This window comes from Theropithecus gelada, chromosome 5 (assembly GCF_003255815.1).
Source record: "Theropithecus gelada isolate Dixy chromosome 5, Tgel_1.0, whole genome shotgun sequence".
In the NCBI taxonomy this organism is placed as follows: Eukaryota; Metazoa; Chordata; class Mammalia; order Primates; family Cercopithecidae; genus Theropithecus; species Theropithecus gelada.
In genome coordinates, this window is record NC_037672.1 from 76,467,134 (window position 1) to 76,490,793 (window position 23,660).

The 23,660-nt window shown below is 32.0% G+C and overlaps 1 protein-coding gene across 4 annotated transcripts in view; it reads left to right on the top strand.

Moving 5' to 3' along the window:
- EPHA5 (EPH receptor A5) overlaps positions 1 to 23,660 on the top strand; it is a 343,406-nt gene that overhangs the window by 269,588 nt on the left and 50,158 nt on the right. For 2 of the 4 annotated variants that reach the window (XM_025385372.1, XM_025385373.1), the window contains exon 9: positions 16,284 to 16,349. The exons of the other annotated variants lie outside the window; for them this stretch is intronic. In XM_025385372.1, coding sequence (XP_025241157.1) covers positions 16,284 to 16,349 — 66 coding nt within the window. The remainder of the gene's footprint in view (positions 1 to 16,283; positions 16,350 to 23,660) is intronic. 4 annotated transcript variants of the gene reach the window in all.

Below are 23,660 nucleotides of genomic sequence, written 5' to 3' on the forward strand. Positions count from 1 at the left end.
GTGCCTTTTTTCCTCTTGGAAAGTGTCCAGAACATAAATTATTGTATACAACTAGTCAGTAAGGGCCTGGAGCTTGAACCCAGCTCTGATGTCATGGCCTTTGCTCTTTAGGATATAACTTCCCCAAGACTTGTGATTATTCAACTTTTGAACTTTTGTATGGGAAGCCTCTGTTTTTCTGCTGCTAAAAATAATGGAATTTACATTTTAAAACTTTAGAAACTATCAGAAATATGAATAAAACACCTCTTAAAAATTAATGTTAGTTTTAGCTTGACACTAAAAAATACATTGAATTTCAGTAGATTCTCCTCCCTTCATGGGACAATTATACCCAGTAAATTGTATTTATTCTAAACTCACACAAATTAAACGTCACCAACTCCATGTTCATACCTGAATTTGTGAACCCTGATTAATTCCACTTCTGTCTACCCTTAAAATTTTATTTTCTCACTGAAGTAGTTTTAGTTCACCATTTAATGTATCTATCACCCCAGTAGATATGTGATCTTGAATATAAGGATTATAATGTAGGTCCTGGGTAAAGATCTAATGAAAGTATTACTGGAGGAGTGCAGCTGGAGTTTAAGACTCTTAAAAATGTACTTCAAATTACCTTTCCAGAATTATCACCATGTGTTGTTGTCTTGGATTTCTTTGCTTGCAAATGATAGAAGCCATAATTTATAGTGGCTTAATCTAAAAGAAAATTATTGGTCTTCCAGCTGAAAAATTCCCAGAGATTAAAACATTTAGTCTAAAGGACAGGCACTGATAGATCCAGGTGTTTAAAATCATATCTATTATGCAATTGAGACATAATTCAAGAATGTTGTTGAACAAATATGGTATTTAAAGACATTGATTAAAATGAAGTTATTGGATAAAACCCTGGGACACTGATATTGAAAGGTAGGATGGAAGAATAAGATCCAGCCACAGTGGCCTAAGAAGGAGAGGCCCATGAGGTAGGAAAAGATCAGGCAACCTTTGGATCACTAAGGGGAAATGGTCACTGTGTTGAACACAGATTTGACTTTAGGGCTCTCACCCTTCACTCTCAGAGCTGAAATGGCACAGGCTGTGACAGAAACTTGATACCTAGCTCCACAGAGTAAGTCAATCAGTAGTATTGGGACCTTAACTAAGAAGAGGATGGAGAAGTTACACTTTGTGACCGACACCATAGGAACTCACACCTGAAACTGAAAATAGGATCAGTTTTATACAAAGCACATGGAGTGAGACAGAGGAAACAGAATCTCTCGCTCTACACTCTTTTTCACATCTTCCATTTGCTTGGAACAAACTCTATATTATCCCTCAATATTTAAGCCTTACCAACATGTGAAGACTTGTATCAAACTTTCTATCATGAATAGAGGAAAAAGAAACTCCCTCAATCCCTTTAGCCAAAGTATTATCTCCTTTGAACAATATATCAAAACAATATATCAGTATTCTCATAGAATTTAACACTTTAAACTACAAATTATAGGGCATTGTGTAAATGTCTTCTCTCTTCTGTCAACCAGTAAGTAGTTAGAGAATAAAGGCTTCTGTGGCTCTCCTGTGTAACTTAATTAAATAAATAACTCATAAGCTATTGAATTAAAGATAAGCTGTGCATCAATCTCCATTTGAAGTGGTTTGCCCATTTTTTCCCATTAATATTGACATTTTAGAAAATGAAAAACTTTAATATCTCTAAAATAAACACAATGAAATGCACAACCCATAAATACACCTTTAAATAAATAAATAATAAACCTTTTGATCCCATCACAAAATAAATGCAATGATTTCAAGAAGTAGTACATAGGAGTTAATAAATCTTCACTAGCTTATGATTTTATTTCTTTGACATCTAGACATGCTTATACCATTGTCATGATGTTCCTGGTGACATCAAGCAACAATAACTTTTATAAATTGATATATTTGACATCTATAACATGATTAGGCTTATGTAGTTTCAGAATTTAATAAGTTCTGAGACAAACAATAAATTTTATGAAAACATTTTAATCTCATAAATATTATATTTTAAAATAATGATAACCAAACATTTGTAATCATATATACAATCACAGATTTTAGATAAAAGCTCATTAAAAGTAAATCTCAGAAACGTATGAGTTAGCAATAGATGTGACTTTGTACAACTATAAAAAATCCAGACATGAGTATTGATTTAATATCTGAGGGTTGTTATCTCTTCTATTTTCTCATGATTACGTGCTTTTTTCTTCAAAGGCTCTGAATCAAAATAATTAGAGAGCAGATCATAATTTATTAATAAGTGACAAGTGGGGATTAGGGCAGAGTAATGCCAGGAAGACAAGGAACATAGCAACAACTAATTGCCCACTGTGGGAAGCAAACAGTCCTAGGAAACAGAACTTAAGAGGGTGACTGGCTCAATTGCTCAACACTATTGAACATCCCACAGATCAAACATGTAAACATCACTGCGATGCTCAGGAAGTTATATTGAGGCAAACATTTGAAAGAAAAACTCAGTTTATGGTACTAGAAACAAGAGGTTAATATCACTCACTTGCAAAGATACAAATTATTTTAGTAAAGAATCAAATGACTTAGATTTCACCTAGTATGAAGCAAAGGGCAGGTCAAAAGCCTAACCACAAGAGCAAAATACACTTTCTGTCTAAAGCTCCATTTGTTCAAAGCTCCATTTTTTTAAGAATGTGATCCTCATCTGAAAGAGTACAGACTGGCACTCCAGAAGATGCTGGGCTCTGGCGGAAGACCCTCCTAGGTTTCTGGGAATTTTACACATCTCTCAGAACCCACAATAACACAGGCTTTCACAGACACCTGATACCCAGCTCCACAGTGAAAATCAATAGCATTGCCCTATGCCAAAGGCTAGAACATCTATTCAACAAAAAAAATCAGTTAATTTCCTGAGCCATGTCTGGAAGTATACTCATTGTTGAAAAATGAATCAAAGTGTCCCAGATGATTTTAAACATCAGCTAAAAGCCACATTTGTTCAAGATCTGTGCTTTATAAGGTCTTACATGAACCAGGAAAAAAAAGAAACTGTTTCTAATAGATTAGCAACTCAGTCTCAAGCAACTGAATTCTTTATTATGCCATTTGGAAGGACCGACTTTGTATACCCCTGATGGCTGTGATAGTTATAATACTAAAAAACATATTATATTTCAATTGATATGGTTAGGCTTTGTGTCCCTACTCAAATCTCCTCTTGAATTATAATCCCCATAATCACCTCATGTCAAAGGAGAGACTAGGTGGAGGTAATTGAATCATGGGGGCGGTTTCCGCTGTGTTGTTCTCACCATTGTGAGTGAGTTCTTACAAGAACTAATGGTTTTATAATGTGCTCTTCCCACTCTGCCTGGCACTTCTCCTTCCCGCTGCCTTATGAAAAAGGCCCCTTGCTTCCCCTTCCACAACGATTCAGGATTGTAAATTTCCTGAGGCCTCCCCTCCCACTTTCTGTTACAAATTACCCAGTCTCCAGCAGTTCTTTATAGCAGTATGAAAACAAATATAGCAATTATTTTGCTTACCAAAATTCCCTTACTGTCTCTCACTCCTTGTTTCTCTCATTACTTTTTTACGCCTCTAATATTTTAATCTCACAGAAAAATGGCATACTTTTATATATGAAATATTAGTTATGTCTGCTCTCATTGTCACACTGTGTTTTAGCCACCACTATTATAGATAACAATCTCAGTTGACTTTGTTGTTATTTTGGGACTCTTCCTTGTTTTTGTTTTAAATAACATATTATCATTTCTTCCTATTTGCAAGATTTGGCATTGGAATCTGCATACCCGTGATGGTTGCTGTTCATTGAGTTCTTGCCCTGTGTTCTTCTAAGTGATGGTTAGTCAGGTATGACCACAAGAAGAAACACAGAAGAGGCATAGGAAAACAAAGTTTATTATATTCACAGGTCCTAGAAACAGAAAGTATGGCATGTCATGCAGGACCATCAGAGAAACACCAGATTTTGGTCAGGAGGAAGAAGACAGGCGTGAGGGGAAAGTCTAGGAGTGAGCTTTTGTTGGCATTTCTATGTGAACGTACATTGGCTAGTTTGAATAATTCTGGCTAACTTTGGGCTTACAGAAGAGGTCTCTAGTTTCCTGGAACCTGGGCCTGGGGTTATTAAGGCAGTGTAATATTGCCTCCTGAAGTTAAGGGGAGGTTAGAAGAGGTATTGCTCCAGATTGGTTAGTTTGCATCTCAAATACATGCTGTAGGCTAAGTACGTTGCTACTTCTAGGAACTGGTTAGCCATGAGAGGGACAATCTTTCCCCAGGCAGAGAGGTTTCTAAGATGTCAAAATATCATAATATACAGACAGAAAAAAAATATATAAAAAATGGAGTACTCTTGGACCAGGATAGATTGATAGATTGAAAAGCAATGAAAACCAAGAAATACAGTTGAAATTTTAGTGTAGTTTTTTTTTTTTTTTCTTCCTTACTACACCCCTACTTCCATCCAGAAGGCAAGATCTCATCAAGTTGGCAAGGTTTGACTTCCCTGTGGAAATTAATTGCGGAAACCTGTTTCCCAAGTTTTTTTCTAGGCTGTGTTTAGACCAACTTTGTGATTCCTCTTTAGTGTCCCTCCAGACAGACGATTCCATAGATTCAAATAGTTCCATGTATCTCATAAGTACCTAATGCCTACCTCCAATAGTTCTCAATGCCTCTGATGTTGGAGAATCCTAGTGCTTCTCTGATATTGCTATGCCTATCCCCCTTGATTTTTTCTGAAGCAAATTAAGTTGCCTTTGGTTAAACTGATCCTCTCCATAGATAATGCACAGATCCTGCCAACATTAAAATACAAATAAACTATTGTCCATGTTGAGTTTCAATTGAAGTTATGTAGCTTTGATCGTTTAATCATTGAATTCAATTGTTTAATACATTTATTAGTATCCTTACTGTATAATACAAAGAGAAACTGTTTCAAGATATGGAGGAATATTACACATACAATGTAAAAGATAATCATAATGTGCAATTACAGAGAAAAGAGTTGAATCTTCAGAAACATTAAAGAATATAAGATGAAATCAAATACTTTTTACATTAATATTAATTGTTCCCAGATATACTGGAATTTTACCAAAAATCTGCAAAGCTAATGTTGTTCAAGAGATTTTTGGATATGCCAGCACCACGATGCTATTATTTTTAAGGATGCAAAGTTCAGTATAACTATTTAAGCAATATACACATTAAACCTTCACAAATCTTCTGATTTCCGTAATTTGCTGCAAGGAAAAATATAAGGAATTGCCAATTTAGTTGTCCAGTCTTCCTCAGAAAACTTTTAAGATGAAATTCAGTCACTTAAATCATACCAAAGATGATCTAAAAGTCAAACAAGGCGTCATCAAATTAGCATGAATTCAATATTTACATAAGTGAATTAAAATTATTTACATAGGAATTTAGATGGATAAATATGTAATAAACCAATATTCTACATTTGTATGACTTTCATGCTTTTTGTAATACATAGGAACCTCTTGATGATTTGTTGTGTTGTTGATATCTGACTTTTCCTGACCTATCCCTGTTCTTCATGTTCCAAATGTACATATTGTAGTCTTTTGGATTTGTCTCTTCTCTAGTAATTTGGGAAGCAGTGGGCCAGGATAAGGCTTTCTTTTAATCCTTAATGATAAATTATTAATCCTTTCAAACCTGTGCTGGTGTATACTGTTGCTTTTCAGCCCCAACAGGGAAAAAGCTACTTTAAAATATAAGCAGATGTGCATTTTACCACCCTGTATCTTTCTACCTATGCCTTGGGGCTTCTAAATCTTCATCCAAAAAATTGAAATGAGAAGGAACTTCTGTATATCTCAAATATCTGAATGGAGCTTGTGCAGTTTAGCCCATTTGTTCCTATCAGTTTCCAAAGTCAGGGTGACTGGATCCTGCTCCAGTGTCTCCAAGCCTTTGGACAGCACCCCCGGCTCCAAGGAGAACTCTGAAATAATCCACCTTGGAAGTCTATTAGGGGACCATCTCAGTATATACCAAATGTCCTAAGGTGAAAATCATTACGAATCCTGCTTCCACACATTGTGCCTCCATAGATCCCAAGTACTCAGATTTCACCTGGACTACTTTAGCTATGTTCCAACATATTCTTAGAGGTTAAATAAATGGCCACGTCCTTAGATGAATGCCCTTATTTGCTGACATTACCAAGACATCTTGCTTCTTCCCTTTCCCATAAATTTCAGCCTTTTTTTTTTTTTTTTTTTTTACATTGCCGGTTACAAAGTTGGCAGAGTTAAGTCAATTGCCCTAATTTCTTACTAAGCCGCTATTTTTATTTAGGTGTGCATTTCTTAATTCCTGTTTAAAATTACAAAGAACATAAAAGACAAAAATCAGAAAGTTAATCATACACCACCAGAAGCAAACAGTATTAATATTTTGCCATATATATTTAAAATATCTTTTGTACAGTTTAATTTTTAATTTGTAGTTTTGTGGGTTTTTTTTACTTAACAATATAAAATTTATTTGAGCAATTAAAATATTTTAAAAGCAAAAATTTAATGTCTGTTAGGTATGCTAATGTCTGATCTTTGTCATGAATGTTTTGCTGTGTGTGTGTGTAATTGTTGTTTGAGAGAAAGATTTTGTGTGTCTCTGTGTGTGCTTGTTTTGAATTTTACTATAACTGTCATTAATGTCCTTAGATCACATTCATAAAATTCAAAGTAAGGGTCAATGTATACAAATATTTTTAAGATTGCTTATACATATTGACAAATGACCCTTCTGAACTACTGTACTAATTAGCATTCCCCTCAATAGTACATGATATTGGTAGTTCACAACCTAGAACATCGTTGCTTATTTAATAGGAGAAAAATAACTGCATTTATAATTAAATTTATTTTTATTTTTAGATTTAATAGGGTCATTCACTTATAAGCAAAAAGTATAGTCATTAGCGGTTTTAACATCTGTTTTGTAAATTGCATGAACAGGTTCTTTACCCATTAAAGTTAGTGGGATTGTAGCACTTCACAGAGCAGAGCTATATTATTGGAAGTGTCAAATTTTGTTTGTGTTTTAGTAATGTTTATTTTGCATGGGTTGTAAAAATCTTTAAAATGTTAATTTTGTGTACGTGGGGATTTAAATTGATATTTTCCAAAGACTTATGTGAGTACCCAGCAGTGGTTTTCACTATTACTATCCCCAAAAAATCTTGTAAGTTTCTACATGTAGTATGTACTAAATAAGCATCTACATGGGTATTATTTTGTCTATGCTGGCTCTGGGCTATGAAAGCCATTCTATTAATCTGTCTGATTTTTATCAGGATTACACAGGTATAAATGTTATATTAAAGTATTTTTCAATGTTTGGTAAATTCCTGTTGGAGATCATATATAGTCACAATTACAAATATTTTATAAAGGTACATTTTTGTGAATATAATCACACACATGCATTTATATACAATTCAATGTATAAAGCAATTGTAACCATAATTAATCACTATGTTACATATACAATGTATTAAATATTTCACATTTATCTCCAGCACAATATTTAATTTTAAATAATTATGGCAACTATTATAATATGTGATTTTAATGCTACTGATCAATGCTAATAAAAAACAGAATGTAGTTGCATGGAATTTGAATATTGTGATATGAAAATGTGACATTTAGCTTCCTCTTAAGTCATTCTAGAGTATGTTCAATTATCATAAAATGTTTATCACAAAATACATACATTTCTTGAGTTTTGGTAATTTCAGTATGTTGCCACAATTACTTTTATTATTTGAGAGAGACATAAGTAAATGGAAAGCTTAATCTTTCTGACTTTTCCACCTTAAAAGTTTCATGCTGATAGATGTGATTCAATTTTAGAAAAATACTAAACAGACATAATGGAGGGAGCTAAAAAATGTATATATTTGACTTTTTCCTTTTACTCATTTTCTTCTTTTTTTGAACTCACTCATAGTTTTAATTGATGGTATTTTTTCACTCATAGTTTTAATTGATGGTATTTTTTCATTAAATGAGTATTTAAAACAGTAATTTCAAAGCTGTGTTTATACATGTTATTTATTTGAACGGACAAAAACAGCATCACTTATTTACCACTTTATCTGCTTTCAATTTTTCTCTCTACTTTTCTCAAAATAATTTAAAACCTAAAATAGCTGAGCACAAATAGGTTCATCACGATAATCCTACGTTCTTTTCTAAGAGGCCCCCGAGACAGACGTGTTTCAGCTGTGAGATGACTGGGAGAGCAAGAGCTCAGTGGCAGAAGCTTAGCAAATTTAGGCTTCTAGAAATGGAGGTAATTGATGTTTGCTCAGTGTAGGCATCGTTCTGCAGGAGTAAGAAACATGATTCAGTATGTTGTATATCAACACTATTATTATGCTAGAACAGAAATAAGATGGCTGTTGATTGCAAAGATGAATCCATATATTTTCCTTTTATTGAACTAGTAAAGATTATCTCTTCTGTGGAAATAAGCTGAAATCACCCAGATGAGAACAAACACAGAGTATTTTTTCACAGCTTACTACAGAAGAGGATCAGCCAACATCACATGCATTTGGTTGAGACCCAAAGGCAGGCAGGATAATGTAACAATGGGGAAAAAGGGAAGGCTTCGATTAGGCCCAGATTTGGAGGTTGCTGGCATAGTGAAGCCGGAATTGGCTACCTAAAATCAGGGCATCCTAGGTGATTTGGCTTCCTTTGTTTGATCTTAAATTGGAAATAGGGACCAAAAATTAAGGAAGTTTGCAGTTATTAAGTTCTGACTATTTGGTCTGATTGCTACAAAGGTTATGGTTTGACTTCTTGGACCAGTTGCTATAGATTGTAAGTATTTGGAACAAATTGAGAAGAAATCAGTGTGAGAATAGAAGATACAATTATCTCTGCTTAAGTGAGTACAGAAATATTGTTAGAGGAGTGGTAGATTTGAACTGCACCTTGAGGGTGAAGATAAATTTTACTAGAGATGGCTGAGAGAGTATGATGGAAAAAGGCACATAGGTATGAGTGCATATGGCATGTCCGGTTTCCTGTGACTCCTTAGCCCAGTCTATTTGGCCTTTCACAGCCTCTCCTGTGTCCCTGCACAATCTCGTCTTCCATTCCTTCCTGACTCATTAATGGCAGAAACTTTCTTGTATACAAACCGATTTTTGAAAAATAAGGAAGGTAATTTTTACATGCGCATGCACATCATACACGTGCAAGACTTTCTTTGTAAAAAATTATATTTTTCCAGAACATGATAGTGTTTAATATTGTTTATTTGTGGTTCCAAATGGGAATATGGCTTACATGATTTATATCATATATATTTTTTATGTTATAAATCACTGAGAAGGCAATCAAAACTTTTAAAACCACACCTTCCTTCCTACTTCCCTGCACCCCTTTTCTTACTTTTAAACAAATATTAGAAGAGACATACAAGTGTCTGCATCTGTCCAAGTGTCTGAGATCTCCAAGTGTCTGATTTATAATAAGTTGGTAGGAAGACACCATTACTTCTTCAGATTGGGAAATATTATGACCAGGGCATTATTGAAGTCTTCTAAAATAGGGTATGCACTCTACAGTGAGCTCAATAAAATCCATCATCCCAAAATATCAGAGGGAACTCCACAATAGTCATAGTTCCATGCTGGTTTTTTTTTTCCTATAATAATCTTGCCAAAGATAAAAATAGCATTTCTTAATATTTCTTTTCTTGCTTTGTTTTTACTGGTAGCAGTGAAAGTGATAATGGTGGTAGCAGTGGTGATTGTGGTTTTGTTCTTGAAGAAACACAGGAAAGGTTTTTAGGAGTGGACATAACTCTTTCTAACCTGTTATTGTTGCCACTAATATCATGTCCAGGCCTTTCATAATTATTGGAAATATTAATTGGGAGGGCAAAGAAGAAACCACATCTGAGTTTAAATTTCTTAATGGAATTCCACCTGATTAATGTGTGTGTGTGTATTATATGTATATTTGATAAACGCATCATATTATATATGATACATCATATATGATATATACATCATATGTACGATACATCATATATATGATATGAACACACATTAATGATATATATCATATATGATATATATGTTTTAATACTTTATATGCATATTATTTTTATATATACATTTTGTACATAATTTACATAGATATGATGTGTATATAAATTATATGTTTATATATTCTCTCTCTATATATGTATACATTCTTACCAAAGAACAGATTATTTTTAAACACCTCCAGGTGCTTTTGAAGTTTCTACTTACATGCAGGCCATTAATATGCTAATTACAAGTCTTTCCCTTTTATTAAGTAAATTCCCAAAGAACTATTATAATACACATCAATTCAATACAATACATATTTATTGAGTACCTCTTGGATCAGTGTTTCTCAACCTAGAGAAAATTTAGAATCAACTTACAGATTTTGAAAAAAATGATGTTTGAGTTCCACAATCAAGATGTTCTGATTTAATTATTTCAAGGTAAGGCCTGGGCTTTCGTTTTTAAGCTTCCTTGTTGATTCTAATCTGTAGCCAGGTTTGGAACCACTGTATTACACATGAATAGAGAGCTGTTGTTATATAATTTCTTCACTCTTAAAGAATAGCATATAGATTCTCAGTAAATGTTTACTAATAATGAGAATGACTGTATCTTCTACTGCAGCAAAAAGTTTAAGAAAGGTGGTTAATATTTGATACAATTTATTTTGAGTTCAAATATATTTTGGAATAAGCAAATTGTATCTAACAAGTTTAATAACATTTGCTAATTGAATCCGTTCCTTTACCTGTGGCATTCATGGAGGAATAACCTAATGTTTTATAATGATCTCTGGCCCATTAGAATAATGAAATGAAGTAAAAGCACAGAGTCATTATTAATATAGCTTAAAAAAATAATTGAAGTGTTTTCTAAATATATCTCACCTCAAGTTTTTTTTTTTTTGCTTTCATTTAGTTTGATATTTCTAGGTCCTAATAGGTTTATTTTAGAGTAAGAAATAAGGAGAGTGTCTGATTACAGTGTTAATGTGAATTAGTTTTTGTTTGTTTATGTTTTTGACTTTTTCCTTAGCATGAATGGCTATACATGAGACCCTTATATTTGTACAATTTGGGGGATTTTTCAAAGAAATTCATGATAAGTGCATCATTTATTTAAGGTGCACCTCAGTCATTTATATGATTTAATCTCTATTTAAAACATGGATTTAAATAATGTGGTAGAGTTTGAGTCACCAAGTATTTTTAAGGCCTTGATCTTTTAATGTTGAAGGTGCTTGTCTCTTTGATTCCTAGTGAGGGCTCGCTTACCACCTTGCAGAAGGTTGCCTTCTTGCTGTGTCCTCATATGGAGGGAAGGGGCAAGGGAATTCCCTCAAACCTGTTTGATAGGAAAACTGACCTCATTCAAGAGGACTGGGCACTCATGATCTTATCAACTTCTAAATGCCCTACCTCTTAAAATCATTGCTTTTGAGGTCAATACTTCAACATATCAATTTGGTGGAAACATATTTAGTACCATGCAGTTTTGCATCCTGAAATATTTTAAGAAATGTATAAAACAATTAACATTCTAGTGTTAATTACAAGTGAACAATTTATTCAGTTTTATTTGGTTAATATTAGTTATGTGTTTAAATTCTTTTTACTCATTTAAAAACTCATGGCCTTTAATGACAATATATTGCAATAAGTATCATAATTAGATTTAAGTCTTTTTTGAAATTCTGAAATACAACTTTAAAAAATGAAATCAGAGTGAACTAAAAATATTTCTATAATGCAATTAATGTAACATTTCAGCACAATATCTCTTACAGGTTTGACATATGCCTATGCCATCATTTTAGTTTTCTTCACACTGATTTTTACCTAATTTTTAAAAATTTAATATTATACCTTATTTACATTAATTGCTTCATAGACTTCACATATATACTCTGGTTTACCCAACAAATATTTTATCATTTAGTTGCTTTAAAATCTATGCTCAGCCTTATGTATATTACAAATAATGTACACGATAATAATATAGCTTGCACTTTGCCCTAAGACTGTCTTATAGTAATATCACTTAAAACCTTTCTAAGTGCTGACTGTGAGCTCCAGACAGTACAGAGAGCTTGACATATATGATCAACCTCAAACCCTGCGTGGTGTAGATTTTATTATCTCATTTCATCAGTGATTAGATTATCCAAAGCTATGCATCTAGTAATGGATATATTCAAGACTACTCCTAGTTTGACTACAAACCCCATGATCTAACTATTTTGTGAAACAATAGGGCCAAAGCATGAGAATATTTTATTGCTCTTTGACAGGTTTAGAGTATTGTTTTCTAAAGGATTGGTGCCACTTTTCAGTGTCACTTGCCACACATTAGAACACTAGGTCCATTCTGTTTTCTCTAGCACTGAATATCATCGCTTGTTGTTAATTTAATTTAAAATAGGAAAATGGTGCAGTCCTTTAGCTTTCTTCCTTTGTTACAACTAAAATAAAAATATTTTATATGTAATTCAAGTACTTCTTTTGTGAAATTACTTTTCTTGCTTTTTCTCATTTATCTATTGACAACTTAGTTTTTTTCTTATCCAATTCTATGATCGCTTGTTTAATAATTTAAGTCATAATTTATCCATAGCCTGCAGTCTTGCTTCTCTGTTCCAGCATCTTTGATAATTCCTTCCCTAGAGGAATAATCACCTTGCTTCCATAGGAGGGAGGTTATCGTACTTACATAGACACACTTCATACCTGTATTGATCAACTGTGTGTAAGAGCTGGCTAAAGTAATTTTATTTGAATCTTCTTTGGGTCTGAAAAGATTATGCTATCATATTTTAATCTGATGAAGGACAAATGGAAATATCTTGTTAAAATAAAGATCACCAGTTTTTATTATTATTATTATTATTATTATTATTACAAGTCAAAGGGAGCTAAGCTATTTTAAACTTGGATTAAAACAATCTTGTTATAGCTGCATGCAGTTATGTACAGAGTTCTAGGTACTAAACACCGATGGGAATACAGATATAGACTATGTTGAATCAGAGCTCACAGATAAGATTCCTTGCTATTTCTAGCACATTTTGGTTTCTATTTTGAAATCATCTCTGAGGCTTGTAAGCATTAACCTGTACTTATCTGAGTATTCATTGGCTGAGGGAAAAATATGTTTTTTATACCACCTGATGTCAAGCTATTACTGTGAAAGTGTCTTCAGAAATTATTTTAAAAGGTTATTAGGGGGTCATTATCAAACTTCTGATGTTCATAGAAAAGTAACTTCAGCCTTAGTTTTGTTAATAACATATTAATGAGCAGTATTATGTAATCACCAAATCCTTAGAAAACATATTTTGTGGAAATGATTTTTTTAAATTACATTGGCCATTAGGTATTTATATTAGTTAATCTGAATGTAATTTTTATTTAGTTCTATTATGGATAAAAATATTTAGTCTAATAATGTCATATCAATTATGAAAAATATAAATTATTCTGAGATAATGAGAATCTATTCTGTCACATCGATTATGATAAAATTAAGAGTAATAGCTAACACTTTTCCTTCAAAATATTTGATATGCCAGACACTGATCAAAGTAAAATATATGTATTCTCTCACTTTATTTTTACAAAACTTCTGAGAAAATATATATATATATATTTATCACTATTTTATAGCTGTCAACCCAAATAAGGAAGGTTTACCAAATTATCTAAAGCAATTTTTATGCCACCTTAAAGCAAATACAATAAAAGTATAAATATTTAATTTTATATGGTTCTAGTTTTTTTAAATCACATTTTATTGAAATAATAAAGTAGAATTCTAATGATATGTAAGTTGATTTAAATTATTGGATTTGGTGTTATAGTGAATTCCGTGTGAGTGTATGTGTGTGTATGTGCATACTTTTTCATAAGATACAAAACTTATTTTTAAATTAAGATAACTTTATAAAATGTTATTATTTTTAGAATTGTTTATGTGTTTCTTGACACAGTTCACTTACCAAGAGTTAGACAAATTCTGTTAGATAATAGCCAATCACGATGCAGTTACTGTTTTCCCATGTGCAATTCTATATGAATTTATAAACTGTGCACACTTTCAACTAGAAGGATATTTGTACTTTATTAGGAAATGGCATCATTTTTTTCTCATTAACAAACAATTGGATACATTTGTTAACAACCAATAATTGCACATTTTTTGTTGAGTTGAAACTGCTGTTTGAAATGAACTCATATATGCAGGCTTTCTATTTTAGTAGATATCTATTTAGTAGATATCTATTTAGTAGATATCTATTTTAGTAGATAATTTTAGTAGATAATTTTATTATGTAGATAATTTTATTATTAGTTAATACCAATTATGGTAAAACATTGACTGCTTAGGAGTGTCATTCATTGTGTTTAAACCATGAAGAAAAAAAAAAAAGAAAACAAGCAAGAGCAGTCATTCTCATCTTCGAAAACTAGCAGTCTAACAAAGGAGGGCAAACAGTTTTTAAAGGGCCAGATATTTGATTTAGGCTTTGTAAGCCATACATTCTCTGCCCCAACTCCTGAACTCCGCCACAGCAGCACTAAAGAAGCCATAAACAACAAGCAGTGAGTGTTCCAAGAAAACCGTATTTGCAAAAACAAGTAGTAAACTGGATTTGGCCCTTTCTCTGTAGTTTGCTAACCCCTAATCTGAGTGCTGCAATGAGGCAGGAGTGGTAGGAAAGTTAACTTATATAAAATTGTAGTAATTGTTGGAGACATTAATGCAACAGGTGTTACTGTAAAGAAGTATATCAAGATCTGCCAAAATGCTCTACAGATGTCTTAACTACTCTTAGATTGTTTTAATATTCTGATATACTGTAGCTCTGACTCTCCGTATCTCCACAGTGAAAATAATGATTTGGCATATTCTTTAAAATGTATTCTAATAAATAGACAAATTGGAAATAAATGTTATGTAGCAATTTTTTTAATCAGAATTTCATTTTAGTGACAGTAAAATTCTCAGACATTTAGTAGTACTGCAAGTTAAAATATTGTCAGTGCTACAAAGAAAATATATTAAAATTGTCTACTTTTTCTTTGAAAAGATCCATTGGAATTTTATTTGGAAATAGTCATCTATCTTCATTAGTGTTTGCAAACTTACTGGAAATTTATGTTTTGTTTATTCTTTTTGATATAAAATAGAGTAGATACACTTCTAGAAATGAAAGTTCAAAACAGATTTTAAATGAAAGCCTAGACATGCTGGTATATTATATCGTTACTGAGCTCACATTATAGTTCTGTTGAGATCACTGTAAATGCTATTCGTTTAAAAATACCTAGAAATGAATGCATTGAAGCACTAAGTAATTTATGTCTTTTATTCTGCCATCAGTTTACATGTTTTCTGTCAATAAAGGGCATTTTATAAAATAGTTTACTTTGTATTTCCTGGATTTATTGCTATGAATATGTAGAAAAATTACAAGAATCTTGAGTGTTGCAATATCTGGAAAAATGCGTGTATTCTGTATAGTTTGCTTTTTTATATAGCAAGTGCTCTGGAAATATATATTTGGAAATACAATTTTTTAATCTGGAAATGTAAAATTAAATTGGTAGGCCTAAGTAAATGATTTGGGAAGTTATATATGCCTAACATTTTCAATAGGCTATGATAAGTAATACCACAAGCATAAGAAATCAGTGGGTCACACAAGAAAGTCTTTATACTCTTTCCAAGTTTGTAGGCTATGTGCAAAACATGTATTTAAAGGGCTATTTAGGATTTCTTCTGATGTAAATTTTGAGGGAATTTCTGAGGAGAGATATATTAAAATGGGCTTACATCTTTATTTATGTCTATATTAATTGCATACAATTAATTCAAATATATTGGCTCATGACATTTCTTACTGATAACCACTTTAAGCAAAATAAAAATAACAATTTACTACAACTCTATATTTCTTAAATCCATAAAATGCTTCTTAATTTGAAAGGCACTGTGGAAAAAAATTAATTGTATGCATTTAGAGATTTTTGATTTTAAAAAGGAAACCAGACACCTGAGTAAATTCATAGTGTCTTTATGCTATATTTGAGGGAGTGGGATCTCTTCCTTATCTTGGGCTCTCTTGTTTGCTTTTCAGTTGCTGCGAATGTGGCTGTGGGAGGGCTTCTTCCCTGTGCGCTGTTGCCCATCCAAGCCTAATATGGTTAGTGTTCCCTCCCACCTTCACTCCTATGTGATGTCCACCTATATGTATTACCGTCGGCATTTCTTTTCTTTCTCCATTTGTGTACATTTGAGTAGAATAAAGCTGGCTCCCCAAATTGAATCCTAACAAGTGATTTCACAACGGATTATTTCAAATAAATATTATACATATGGCACATCATCCCTATGTCAAGCATTCATACGTCTCTTCTGAGGCTTTTACTGTGGTCCTGATTTAAACTAGGGAGTTGTGAGATTACAGTTATATGTTCCACATTTAACATGCCACCGTTTTCGTTGTTCCATTAAGTAAAAACCATGTCACACGTGGAAGTAGAATGCTACTTCTGTCAAGGCAAAATCACCTTTTCTGTCTCCCAAAACCGTGGAATGACCACAGTATAACTTTAATCTTCTATTGTCATATCGTTGTGAATACATGTGGCACTGGAAAACAAAGCCACATGTAATTTCAAATGGTTTACCTAATTTTATTAAGCTTGAATTATTACAGATATTAGAAGTGATATTCTCACTTTGATACCAGTGAAGTAGAAAATATGCACATTTTTCAATCAGTGTCCAAATGGCATACTCTTAATTATAAGTACAAATCCTAAATATACATCTGGGGGTTATGACTATTCACAGATGCATTGGAACTCCTACACAATGGGAGCTACTTTGTGAAAAGTGAAATACTCCAGATAATTTCTTTCTAGACTAAATAGCCTAAATCCTTGCACTATTGTACCCAGTTGTCATTTGTAGTCAGAATTTGCCAAGGAATATGCTTTCTAATGCATATTAGAAAGCTATAGAGTTTCCTAGGGGCTTTTAAAATTGTTAGATATATTCTCTAGGTATAAAGTAATATTTGTTGCTTGAAAAATTGTGTGTGAATGAGGGTATACAGATGTGCAAATGTGAGAAGTGGTGGAATGAATGCCAATGATCTGAGAACGAGAGAGTGAACGAACATAGAATGTTGTAATTTGGAAATATGTTTATCAATTTTTAAAAATTTTTGAATTTGGAGAAAGTTTTAAAGTTTAATATGAAGGTAAAGATTTGTTTCAAATAACTTACACAGGAAATTCTTATGAGCATGGGGCTTCAGTGTCAAACTAAATACAAACTAAAATCTGGCAAAAGCTATAGTATAAAGTCTGGTTTTAATGTGTGTGTGTGTGTGTGTGGGTGGGTGGGTGTGTGTGGTGTGTTTTTGTGCTATGAAAAACTAAAAATGGTCATTGAATTGTCTATTCCACTTTAGTGTCAATTATAGTTGTTAACATAGATAAATCATCTCTGAAGCAGAATAAGCATAATTTACAACTTAGAAAAGAACATTGATATTTATGCCTTACCTTGAACTACATCTCAAAAATATTTCAGTGGAAGTGTGAACATTTATGAGTCTGTGGCTTTGAAAGCATTAGAAAAGGCTAGCTTTAGCCAGATTGAAATTCTTGATTTAAAAAGATAGTATTTTTTTCTAGTGTATTGTTGGCATCAGGTGGTTTATAAAATGAATAGAAGAAAAGAAGGAAAATAGGAAGGCAGAACTCTTATTTAAAAAAAAAAAACACATCAGTAAACTGAAGATGACAATATCTTTCTTCCAATAATGTTAGAAATTGTGAAAGCAATGAGTTTGTTTGTATATGTGCATGTGTATTTGCCTGTGGGTGTGTTTGTGAAAAAAAATAAAGATTTAGCCACATATGTATTTAGGCACTCAGTAAAACGCTACCAGTCTTCATGGAAAGACTCCTGGAAAAGCTGGAAATATTAAAAAATATATTCTTGGTAAAATAAAACAAATTAAAGCCAAAGAAACAAACTTTAACTGAGCTTATGTAAACAATAAAAAATTTGTCTAATTTATTACTGGGTAGGAATCAGAACTAAAAATGCTTTATTGCTATATTTTGTGAAGTTTCATTTTGTAATTTCATGTTACTACAAATTTTCTGTTAAGGATGGTATTTGTTTAGATTAAAGCACTAGGAAGAAAACAACCTTATATAATAAAAATTAAGAGCTGAGAAGAACCACTTATCTAGGAGAGTCAGTAAAATACTACGAAATCTGAAATCCTGTCACCTAATTTTGCATGTGTCATCATGCCAGCATTTCCAATAACCACGTCATTCATTTTCAAAATTCTATCATCATCATTTGTGAACAGACACATTTGCAGTTATAGAACAGAAATTTGTAGACTTTTAAATCTTAGAATTCCATTGTTTTTCGTGTCTTGAAAGATCACTCATGAATCCATATGTGGTTAGTTTTTATCTTAATGTAATATGATACATATACATTAAAACTGTCCATTGTAAATGCATTGATTCTTAGAAATACCCTGAGATAACTTGTGGAAATTTAGGGTTCCAAAGAACATTGTTTCAAAACTATTCATCTAGATTCTTGGCTCAGGAATTCCAATGTGTTGACACTTTCGCAAGGCTCTGAGATTCTGATTTTTAATCTATCAAATTTCCCACCAGGAAACCACATCCATCATTTAAAAAATACATGATGTGCCATTTATAAGATGATATTTGTAATTACATGTTGCCTTTTTAAATCCTTTTATCTCAAATTATTTGCATCAGTATAGTTGCCTGTTTGCTTTGTTGTGACATTCATAAACATAATGTACATTCCAAACGTTCTCCCTGCTTTAACTGAAATCTACCCAATGATAAAAGTTATTTCTGTACTATTTCTGAATGAAACTCAGATGCCTAAAGTTTAAGCACCATATCCCCAAAGCTTCCCACATTTTTAGCAAAGGTATTGTTTAAGTTGCCGTGGCCTTTATTGTCATCTCAACCAGCTCAACTTTCTAATCATGGTTTTACGTCTCCCAAAAAAAAAAAAAAAAAAAAAAAATCTATTTTTACAAACAACCAGTTTTGAATTGATGGTTTTAATGTAGTAATGTCTCTACTTTCTAATGTTACCCCTTATCCCTGAATATTCATCTGTGTTTGTACTTACAGAAACCAATGTATATTTATAGCATAATATTTATTATAAATCCATCTAAAATATCCCATAGTCCCAAAGTAGCCATTTCTTGCATTTTTAAAATTCAAATGAGTCAAATTATTTTCTTCATTCATTAGGTTTCACACTTTTCAGTGTTTTCATATTATTTACTACATCCTTTGAGGGAATTAAGTGGCAAGAGAAAAGCAGTCACTATTTTGAAAATAGAGATATTAAATTCTTGTTTTATTTATTTACCTATTATGTGATCTGTAGATAATAAGCTTCACTTTTTAAATACCTTTTATAATTTTAAAAGTATTTTAAATCAGAGACATAATAATTGAACTCTAGTATATCTCAGAATTCAGACATACAATGAAGAGATTAAAAACAAAATCCAAACAAAACAAATTTCTCTGGCCAAATGATCATGATGTCTTTGAAACATTAACTATTATCCTAATTTTTCAATACATTTTTCTTTCTCTATATTAACTCTGTTTCTTGAAATGTGAAATGAGAAAATTTTTATTTTCATACATACTTTACATTAATTATTTTATTCATCTTTATAAGATATCTGCCGGGGGGAGTGTGGAAGTACTCTTCCCTTTTATATAGCATGAAAGTGGCATAAAGAAGAAAACCATCCCTTTGTAATAATTCTAGAGCTCAATTTAAAGTTCTTTGTGGTAGGCAGATGGGAGTGTTGTTTGACATGTATATAGAGTATATTAAATTTCAGTTGAAGGCCTGCTAAGCAAAATACAATCACGAACTGCTCCAAACTATCCATTTTTAAAAATAACTGTGAAACTTCAGACTACAGGAGATATTAAATGGACCTTCTCAGATTGAGAAATCCGATAGTGGCATCCATGAAACAGTTAAAAATTAATAGGAAGTTATGTACTCTAGAATAAGAATAAAACTTTTTAAAAACAGAGAGATTTAATTGTCATAGATAGTGTTATATAAAAATTCTGTCAATTACAACTGAATTCAACATAGAGAATAGTCTTTAATTTATCTTTGCATATTTTGAAGAATTTGAAATTGTTCAGATTTTCCTATTATAGCTAATTTTTAAAGAATTTGAATAATTTATTGAGAGATTTACAATTTCATGTGTATAATATTTTAGGAGATTTATTCTAAGAGTTTTAAAATTCTTTGTTTTATATAATATGAAGATACAAAGTGATATATAAAGCATCAAGTAAGATATAATTTAGCTTCTCACATGGCATTAATCATAGGGCTGTTAGCACTCTTGATCAAATGTGAGATAAGAACTCAGAAAATTGTTTTCTCATTTTGTGTAGTATAATTTTACATCATTCCCATATCCAATGAAGTATGTTTTTCTAAATAAATAAATTCCTTTTAATCAGTATATCTGAAAATATTTAGTAAATAAAAATAGATTAGCTGCACTTTTTGTCTGACTTAAATCTATCTATGAAGAACTCAAAATGTCAATATTCTAGTAGTATAAATGAGGAAAATATAAATGACTCACAGGACTAGCAGGACTGCCTAAATGTCCAATGCCCCATTTCAGTACATATTCATTTGCATTCCTATTGAAGAATACTGGCTCATAAAACAAAATTTAATCCATGTTCAGTTTTTATTAGATACATTAATAATTTAATGTTCATATGTTTATGTATTTTATGTGGATAAGTTAGCTGACTTTAAATAAACCTTTGACTAATTGGAAAAAAATCCCAAAGTGAAAAATTCAAAGTATTTTCTAAAAACCAGTATTATTCCTTTCAAGTTTCCAGCAGTGAAATTCTCTATATACTGTCATTTATATACAACATTATGCAATGGTTGAGGTTCTTGTTATGTCAGAATACAGGAGTGTGCATATATGAAGAAATATGACTTTAAACGAGGCTCAATTAAGAGTTTTAATTTTTTCTCATCTCATATAGATGTTATTGTTCACTGTAATTTGTTGCTTTTTGAATATTTTTGCTTCAGTTTATAGGAAAAGCATCTCTTAATCAATCTGGAAAACAGAGGAACAATACAGGAGTATCAGTTTCTGAGCTAGACACTGCATATGCTTACTCTTTTAAATAAATAAAATGCAAAACCACTTCTTCCCCTATTGTATCCCGCTCTACTTTATTTAGATTAAGGTGAAAAAAATTATTTAGAGCATATTTCTGTAGGCTAAAGCAATAGAAAGATCTGATAGTATGGAGGCTATTGTTTTGCAAGGATTTCCACTCTGTTTTCTATTCTGTTCACTTATCCTTTCCTCATTGGTCACAAGAGTGCCATTTATAAAGTACTGCTTGTGTACATTACTTGGTACTCAGAAATTCTTGACATTCATATCCCAAATTCATTATCAAGTCCCAAATTTGTACTCAGAAACTAAGTTATTCATTGGCTGTCCATCTCTACACAATTTTTTTTTCATATATTACAGAAATCTTAAATATCTAAATGTAGATATTATAACTGCAGCCAAATTCTTAAGATCAGCATTAAGAGTATCAAAAATGTATTATCCAAATCCTTAGAAAAAGCATGGGAGAAAATGGATTGATTTCTAAATAAATGATAAGGCCATTGCTATATTTATATATCTAGCATCTCTCTAGGACATTTAAATAAATATTAATTAATGCATATGAGTATGAGTTATGCCTATGAATAATTTCTCCTGCCCATCTCTATTACTAAAGAGCAAAAGCACATTGTTTTCTAAAAAGACATGCGTATAAATGATTAGAGGATGTGATTCCTTTAAATACAGACACTGCAGATGTTTTTAGTATAATAATTTCAAAGCTCACATTAAAATTGTGATAAAAGCAAAATTTAAAAAAAAATGTTTCTTTTCCATTCAGAAAAAAAGACATCATTTCCAGAAAGGAGGAGGTACAATTTACATACAGAATGACATATTTATTGACTGTTTTCTGATTGGTTAAAATTATGCATCTGGAGCAGGTACAGAACATGATACTGAATGAATACGCTTCCTGAAACGCTTTTTCAGTGAGACTGAACTGCTGCCTGAGTACCAGTCTCTGCCAGCTGCACTTTTACTTGCTGTTTCTTGTTGAGGCTTGTTTTAACGATGCTTCGGGGGATTCCAGAACTTAATTTTACATGTTAATGCGATATGCAGCCGTATATGTTATAGAGCTCCAGAGATGCCCATAGTCAAACATAACTCCTTTCAATTGCGCTGCTGACTCTCACCCTAGGTAATGCAATGTTAACTGCTCCTCACCAAAGTATTCTCAAGTCATATTGTTATGAGATCCAAAGTTTTATTTCCATTTTCATACCAGGAATTTTTATGCAGTATAGATATCCATGAGGTTTATTTAATGATAAAGGCTACTTGAGGATACAATTTTGAAAGCTTATCATTTATTTTTTTGAAGGTGGGAGAGTTGAAGGTGGATTAATAGATATTTGTTTTCTAACGTAAACTGTAAGAACATGTATAGCTTTTAGGTCTCTGTAGAGTTCGTCTAACAAAGTTGTTATTGTCAGTATTATTTAAATAACACAAATCTCTGGATAATTTTGCACAATTGTATTTAGAATGTTATTAAAAAGAAAACATTAATAACTGTTTTCTCTAGAGGCACATATATTAAAGGCTAAAAGAATAATTTTATATCTAGCAAAATTATGAACAATGTATTAAAATAACTTAAAACTTAGCTTGTATAGACCAAATATAATTTCAGTGTGGTTTAATGTATTTGTTTCTTCCCTCCTCTTCATTTTAGTGAGGAGATTTAAGATGTCTTAAGGACCCTGGAAAGACAAATGTATTTAAGTGTTATGAATAAAATTTGAAGCCTCGTGATCCCTGTTGTGTATTTTTCCTCACCCAAGAACATTATATGTGTTAAGAATATTACTTCAAGTTTACTGAAAATTTACTAGTGTTACTTTACTAATAAATTGCCAGTTTTTTAATATGAGAAAGATAACTGTATATTTTCTTTTCTTTCCTTTTTTTTTTTCCTCTCTCTTTTTTTTTTTTTTTTTTTTGAGATGAAGTCTAGCTTTGTGGCCCAGGCTGGAGTGCTGTGGCAAGATCTTGGCTCACTGTAACCTCCGGCTCCTGGGTTCAAGCGATTCTTCTGCCTCAATCTTCCAAGCAACTGGGATTACAGGTGCCTGCCACCATGCCTAGCTAATTTTTGTATTTTTAGTAGATACTGGGTTTCACTATGTTGGCCAGGCTGGTCTCGAACTCCTGACCTCGTGATCTGCCCACCTCAGCCTCCTAAAGTGCTGAGATTACTAG